This window comes from Etheostoma spectabile, chromosome 20 (assembly GCF_008692095.1).
Source record: "Etheostoma spectabile isolate EspeVRDwgs_2016 chromosome 20, UIUC_Espe_1.0, whole genome shotgun sequence".
In the NCBI taxonomy this organism is placed as follows: domain Eukaryota; kingdom Metazoa; phylum Chordata; class Actinopteri; order Perciformes; family Percidae; genus Etheostoma; species Etheostoma spectabile.
In genome coordinates this window covers 18,679,578-18,686,701 of record NC_045752.1, presented here as the reverse complement: position 1 = coordinate 18,686,701, position 7,124 = coordinate 18,679,578, and the positions used below count along the sequence as shown (strand labels likewise).

General features: G+C 43.0%; 2 protein-coding genes across 4 annotated transcripts in view; one reads left to right on the top strand and one right to left on the bottom strand.

Moving 5' to 3' along the window:
* trappc12 (trafficking protein particle complex subunit 12) overlaps nt 1-6,053 on the bottom strand; it is a 36,064-nt gene extending 30,011 nt beyond the window's left edge. The window contains exons 1-3 of one of the 3 annotated variants that reach the window (XM_032500124.1): nt 5,964-6,053; nt 4,172-5,504; nt 3,469-3,585 (exon numbers count right to left, since the gene is read on the bottom strand). In XM_032500124.1, the coding sequence (XP_032356015.1) occupies nt 3,469-3,585; nt 4,172-5,488 (1,434 nt within the window). In that variant the 5' untranslated portion in view covers nt 5,489-5,504; nt 5,964-6,053. The remainder of the gene's footprint in view (nt 1-3,468; nt 3,586-4,171; nt 5,505-5,963) is intronic. The other 2 variants (XM_032500126.1, XM_032500125.1) reach the window with 2 other exon arrangements.
* A 25-nt stretch (nt 6,054-6,078) lies between these two features.
* Nucleotides 6,079-7,124, top strand: part of eipr1 (EARP complex and GARP complex interacting protein 1) — a 53,425-nt gene continuing 52,379 nt past the window's right edge. The window contains 2 exon segments of the mRNA XM_032500143.1: nt 6,079-6,350; nt 6,530-6,613. Of these exon segments, the coding sequence (XP_032356034.1) occupies nt 6,309-6,350; nt 6,530-6,613 (126 nt within the window). The 5' untranslated portion in view covers nt 6,079-6,308.

Genomic DNA, 7,124 nt, shown 5'->3' with positions numbered 1-7,124 from the left:
GGCGCCAAGTATTGATCTTTTATTATATATGTGGTGGTCAGTTTGTCTGCTTGACAATCCCATTTTGCAGCAATAAAACTTTAGAGAGATGAACAAACAGAGAAATTTAGCTTTTTAGTTAAAACTTGGCCTTGACCAACTACCACTTTGCTTGTTTGAAAGCCATGATGTCTCTCTTTCTCATTGGTGGGCCAATTCTCTGGCCGGGCAAAGCAGAGAAAGGGGAAGTAACCTGGCTCCTCATGACCTCATAAAGGGCCAGATTCAAGATCGGCCCATCTGAGCTTTCATTTTCTCAAAGGCAGAGCAGGATACCCAGGGCTCGGTTTACACCTATCACCATTTCTAGCCACTGGGGACCATAGGCAGGCTGGGGGAACGTACATAGAGGAAATGTTAAAAACTCATAAATTGAAATGTTCATGCCATGTGACCTTTAAGGATTCCTTGCTAATTGTATGAACATACAATAATACTAACTTTTTAGAAATAATTCTATCTCCCACACACAACAATGTTTCTTTCTTTACTTGTCATTCCTTGACATCTTTCCTGTAGGGGCAACAGTATGTTACCTTTCAGGCTCACTGACTCTCTCCTTTGTTTTGCCTCTTAACACACACGCACCCACGCACCCACGCACGCACGCACGCACGCACGCACGCACGCACGCACGCACGCACGCACGCACGCACGCACGCACGCACGCACGCCACAAGCTAAAAGTACCATCCTCTCTGTGTATACATACACCAAGTCCAGAAGGCCCTTGAAATATGCACAGCAGTCCCATGCATAATACATGGGCACAGCAGGAGAAAAGAACTTGTGAGATGAGTGGATCTCCACCTCTCCATCGCTGCACTCCACCCCTCCCCTCTTCTCCTCTTTCTCCTCTCTCCATCACACTGTCTGCTGCTGCTGTGCATATGTTTTAAATAACAACTGTCTCTCAGGGTCATTTGTGGGTCAGAAATGATGATGGAAGGAACGCATGAGGGCCTGAGAGAGAGATAGATGGCAGCAGGAAAGGGAATGAGGCGAGACTGCACGGTCACAAAGAAAGACAGGCATTTTTATGCTTGGTAGAAGAGTAGCAGAGCAACCTGAGAAAAAAGGGAGATGAATGATTCACTTTTTTCAGTCAGCTGAGGCCTGTCAACCCAGCAGGTTCAGGAGAATCAGTGACTGTACAGGCTGACCAGGCTCCAGAAAGTGAGGTAATGGGCCAAAGCAACTGCTGCACATGCACATAACCTAAAGTCACTCATTGATTCATAACCTGGAGAAGCTGCTTTTAGTTGTTTTGAGTTATCTGTAGGGCAGGGTGCCAGAGCAGCACAATATCAGGAAAACATGCACAAGGATAAAATTGCTGAATATTGCGATGAAAGAGCTATATTGTCACATCCATGCTCTTTACCACCTCAGTCGATAGATAAGCATCTAGAGCAGTAGGGCTTCATCTCATTGGCCAAACATGTTGACAGTCTTTGGGATACGTGTACCTTAATATCAACATTTGCGATAACGATAAATTTGCGATATATTGTGCAGCCCTACTGGGTGCTGAATTCAAGCTTTTTAGGCATCAACTGAATTGCCTCCTTACAATCAAGTATCGAAAAATGCCTCGTCATTCAATACCAAATTTAAATACCTAAGTAGTAAATCTTATCAGCATCAGTGAGCCAATAAGCACGCAGCATGCTTCTACCCAGATCTAGTAATGTTTGTGATTGGCTGTCTAACATTACACGTGGTAGAGGCAAGTAGGAATAACTGTTACATACAAAGACGTAGTAGGAACTGAAAAACATAGAACAAGATTTTTCTTTTTTTCTTTTTCCTCTGCGTTATTATTACGGATGTCCCAATGAAGTATGTTTGGTCCTTAACCTAAATGATGGTTAAATATGTATCTGACACATGGAAATAACAGATGTAGCCAACTTAATCTAAGATGCCGCTGGCTGATTGTTCTGTACACTGATATGAGGAAGAGAGAAGTAATAACTGATTATTAACAGATTTATTATCCTATTTTTTTAAGTTTCTACATCAGAATTTTGGGTTTCTTTCAACCAAATTGTCAAAAGAATATCCTGATCAGTTCACTACTTTCATTGAATTTGGGTGTATTATTCAATTGTATAGCATTTGAATTATAATTGATAAAAGAACGTTAAAAAATTAACAAAAACATCGGGAAAAAGTGACAAAGGCTTTGGGAAAAGCAACAAAAGTGTCAATAAAGACGGCCAAAACGTTGTAAAAAAAGTTTAAATTTTAAAATTCTGACCCAGAAAAACGGGTTGCATGGTCGACAGGAAGACAACACAAGGGTTAAGCCATCACAAGAGAGTGACTGCAATTGGCGGAAACCCTGTCGACTGGCCAAGCCACTTGCCCAAAATACTTTTTTTTTTTACTGGCCCTGGGCCAGTGCTGATGTCAAAACTTTCCTGGTGTCAGAACAGCCAATCACTGGTGCAATCAAATTCTTTTTCACATTCACGCACACACACACACACACACACACTCATTTTCACTGGCACATGCAACAGAATGCCCATACTGTACAGCCTGGCTGCAAAACTTGGCTGAAGGGGACAAAACACAGAAGAGTTCAGCAAAGGCGGGATCGATTTGGATCGGCTTTATTTTAGCTGACAAGATCCTAAACACTATGCCTGGATCGGCCCATGTACCGATCCTCAGGGTCATCTTGGGACATCTCTAATTGTTATTATTTCATCAATACACCTTATCTAGAATGATGAGAAATACTATATTTTCCATGGGCTCTGCCAGGTACACTACAGTGCACCTGCACAGCAGCCACTCCACACTGAACTCCTATTGCAGCCCACACGTCATGACTCACGTTGGACCTGAACATGTTAGTGCCCTAATCATCCTCTGGGATTTCAAAAGATAATGTATACACATAATGACAATAGACACATTTGTATACAGTCAAAGACATACAAAATGTTCATCCTGGTCATACAAGACTACAGAATGAATTAAGTAGGAAATAACTACAGTATAAAGCAACAACTATGGTTCCTAAACAACCAGGATCTATAGCTGCTTTCTGACCTATGAACGTTCATAGAACCCTTCATTTCTCGTGTTTTGTCAGGACCAAATTAGTGATTATTAACTTCCGCTGACCGCAGTTCCTGTAACTCTTTCAGTCACTAAGTGTGTGAAGATGTGTACCCTGCCACTGTCTTTGTACTAACAGGAGGGAAAAAAAGTCAGCCTGTCAAGCTCTTTAGCCTGATGCGACTCATCTCCAGTGGGAATATTTATCGATTATTGTATGGAAGTTAGAAATTCCAGTATCATGACAACATACTGTAACAGTAGAATCACTGACACACAGTGAATGATGTTCCGAGCCTCAGAAGTAAACATGAACAAATTAGTCATAGACAGAAAGTACAGACAGTGACTTACGATGAGTCGTTTGAGGCCTGTGAAGGACTGTTCCACAGAGTTGGCGGTGAGGACCTGACGCTTCATTGCTGCTGGTTCTCCCAGGAAACGAAGCATTAAGTCTTTTACAGCATCGCCCTGCAGCAAAACACACACGTACATTTAGATGGATAGACTTTATTGATCCTAAATGTGTGCTACAGCAGCAAGTTATTGGGCACAAAGCACAAGAGCCCGACTGATTTATAGGCCACAAATATTATCGACCAGTATTAATATTATTATTATTATTATTATTATTATTATTGGCATTTTCCAAACTATCAGTATCGGCATTTATAGTGACCGATTAATGATTTTTTTTTATTTGTTTAACAGAATCATTCATAATGACAAATAATTCTTGATGAATGAATATTTAAAAAAAGAAATAAATAAATAAAACGCCCTTCAACCATGTTCAAATCTAGTTTGTAATGCAGGCTTTCTGTTGAAAAAAACAAAAAAAGTGTGGTCTTCGAGCCCTGAAAACAGTTTACACTTACTGAGTTCACTTTACCCAAGATGAGTAAAGTGAACTTCAATAAAGCCCTTCTAAAAAAAGGGGCATCCATCACCTCTTATTATTTTGAATGACATACTGTAAGAAGAAAACCTTCTCCCAGAGCTTTTTAAAGACACACAATGTATGCTAAACATTTTACTGCCTAAGTGCTTGTCCGACCTGAAGGTTGTCAAACTTGAGTCCAGGCATGGTGAGTCTGTTGGTCTCTACATAGGCTGGGCTGTACTGCTGGGTGGCCACAGAGATCAACACCTTCCTGGTCTCCTCAGATGGCAGCCAGGCATCATGGCGCCTGTCCACCTCACTAAGACTCAGCGCTGTTGCAAATGGGTCATCGCTGCCCGAGAACACAGCCTGGAGCTGGTTGAAGGGCTGCGGCTGAGTGGCCGGGGCTTGATTTGGAGCTGGGGCTGCTTGGGGTGGCGGAGGTTGAGCCTTGGCGGTGGAGTCGGTAGGGGCATGGCCAAACACTGAACTAGGGGTGGGAGCACCGGAGTCCAGTGCTCCTCCGGGGGTTGAGATGGAGGAAGAGGTGGAGGAGAGCTGGTGCTCAGGGGTGGGAGCTAAGGGCGCTGGACTGGAGCCAGGAGGGATGTCAGCATTTGGGTTTGAAACTGAGATGAAGGAGGAGGTGGCGGTAAAGGAATCGAAGAAGTCAGAGGCTGGATTGACGTGTCCATTGTCAGTGAAGAATTTACTGAGGCTGGGGCTGGGCTGGCACACAAGAGTGGCCGTCAACTTGTTGGGGGTCACTGCCTCTTCGCTTCCCCCACCACTCCCCATGCTAAAGCTGGGAGACTTGATTAAGGTGGGCTGAAAACCATCAGGTACCAAAGACTTTGGCTGGGTGACATGGCTGAATATGGTGCACACCGGCACAGGTTCCTCTTTTGGGCCCGTCCCTCTAGCTTCCTGGGGTGCCGGTTCCCCACTTTCAAGATCGGATGGGCTCTGTGCGTCAGCTTCAGGTGAAACACATGCTGTGACTTGCTCTTGAGTGTATGTCTGCTCCTTTGTGTCATCATCTGCTTTTAACACAGAACCACCTTTCTCCTCCTCTTCCATTGCAACTTTTATCTCCGTTGTATTGTGTCCAATTTCACTTTGTTCTTCTTTGCTGCCTGGTGTCTCTTGGGCATTATCTTCCTCCTCTCCTCCGTCCAGAAAGGAGTCCATGGGAGCAACCTCATCCTCCTCACTGTTATTAGGCGAGTCAGAAATCATGACGCTCTCCATCATCTGGTCGTTGAGCTTGTCCATCAGGCTCTCTGAAGGTGTAGTGCTCCTGTCCTCTTGGGGGGTGGCGAACTCTACGCCCAAGTCGATGCTGTCTTCCTGGGGAATGACACTGTCTCTGGAAGGGGTCTGGCTGATGGTTGGCTCCGGAGGGTCTGGGCCTGGGGCTTCCTTGTTTACATCTTCCACTGTGATGTCCAAGGTGACTGGCCGCTGAGCAGGAGCCTCGCCACTATTCATCTTACTGCTGCTGGCAATTCAACACAGTTATAACTTAAGTTATCCTTTTGATGTGATATGACTTACTTATAGTATGTGCTTTAATGTACAACACTGTGCAGCATTTTTCTGAGTCACTTCCTGTCATTAAACGTAAACGCTATGTTAAGCTTTAATCGTCTAACCTTACATCTACGGAGAACGAGTCAGTTTCACGCCATTTATTCGTGCTTAAAGTCCTGTCACGAAAGAGATTTTACCCGAGATATCAGAGGATTGTTGTCTGTTCGGTCCTGGCTACTGTACATCTTGCTAATGCTACATTAGCGGGTTGGCTATCGTGCGCTAACTTAGCTTAGCAGCTGGTTGCAAATGTAAAATACATTCTCGACTAATACATGTCCACGCTTTAAAAAGCACAACACATATTACAGTGTTATCGACATCATTACGCAAAAAACAAATTAAAAAACGACGAATAAAAACGGTTTCTTACCTTACTGCAGACTGACAGATGCAACTCTAGTACGCATGCGCAGCTTCAAAGGCAAGTTACAAGTACGGTATACCAGAGCAGACAAATCTCATGCCGTCTTGTTTTGGTATTCTTGACTTCTTTTACGTAGTTTTAAAAACCTGTACAACGTTGCACGACTATCGTTACGTATTTTAGTTGCACGTTCCATTTTTTGCTAGTTTTTAAATCGCGGAAGTGCTGCCACTGTGTTGTGTTTTGTGCAGCAAGTAGCACAGTTACTGTTCTTCTGTAGTGCTTTTATCGTGAGGCGACGTTTAAAAAAGAGAAAAAGATCAGACGTTATCTCTGGAAACATATTGAGAAATGGAGGACGACGCTCCTGTCATTTATGGTCTCGAATTCCAGGTAACGTTACTGTCACATCCATAGCTCTAACTACTGTATCACATCCATGATAATCTATTTCATTCATTAGCAATGCTTAGCTATTCCATTATGCTACCCTTATGATCTCTATGTATCCATATTCTATTCTAAGACTTCATGATAACGTTTTTAAGTGAATTTTATTTTCTACTTTGCAGGCACGAGCACTTACTGCCCAGGCAGCTGAAACTGATGCCATTCGTTTCCTTGTAGGCACACAGTCACTGAAATTTGACAACCAGGTAAGAAAAACAGTCTATGACAGACATTTTCTACCATTTAAAGCTAGAAGGAAGTTGTCTGCATCAGGAGGCATTCTACTCATTTAGTTCATAGTTATAGTTTGTGTGCCTATACAGTCTCTTATCGTTTTGTCTAAAATGATAGGAACAAAGTGTTGTGCAAGTACCCTGCTGACTACTGCATGTCTCATGTTGAGAGACACAAGATGCTCAGCTCAGTAATTACGCCAATGGACAAGACGATTTCAAAAAATGAAAACATTTCAAATATACACATAGGTTAAAAGCAGGAAAACAGGAAAAAAAAAACATACGCACAAATAAAAAAATATATATTTTAATTTTACAGAATTTAAATTACCAGTTAAAAGCTAGGTTTAAAATATGTGACTTTTGGGCGCTCAGATAGCTCAGTTGGTAGAGCAGGTGCTCATATATGGAGGTTTACTCCTCAACGCAGTGGGCCAGGGTTTGACTCCGACCTGGGACCCTTTGCTGCATGTCATCCCCC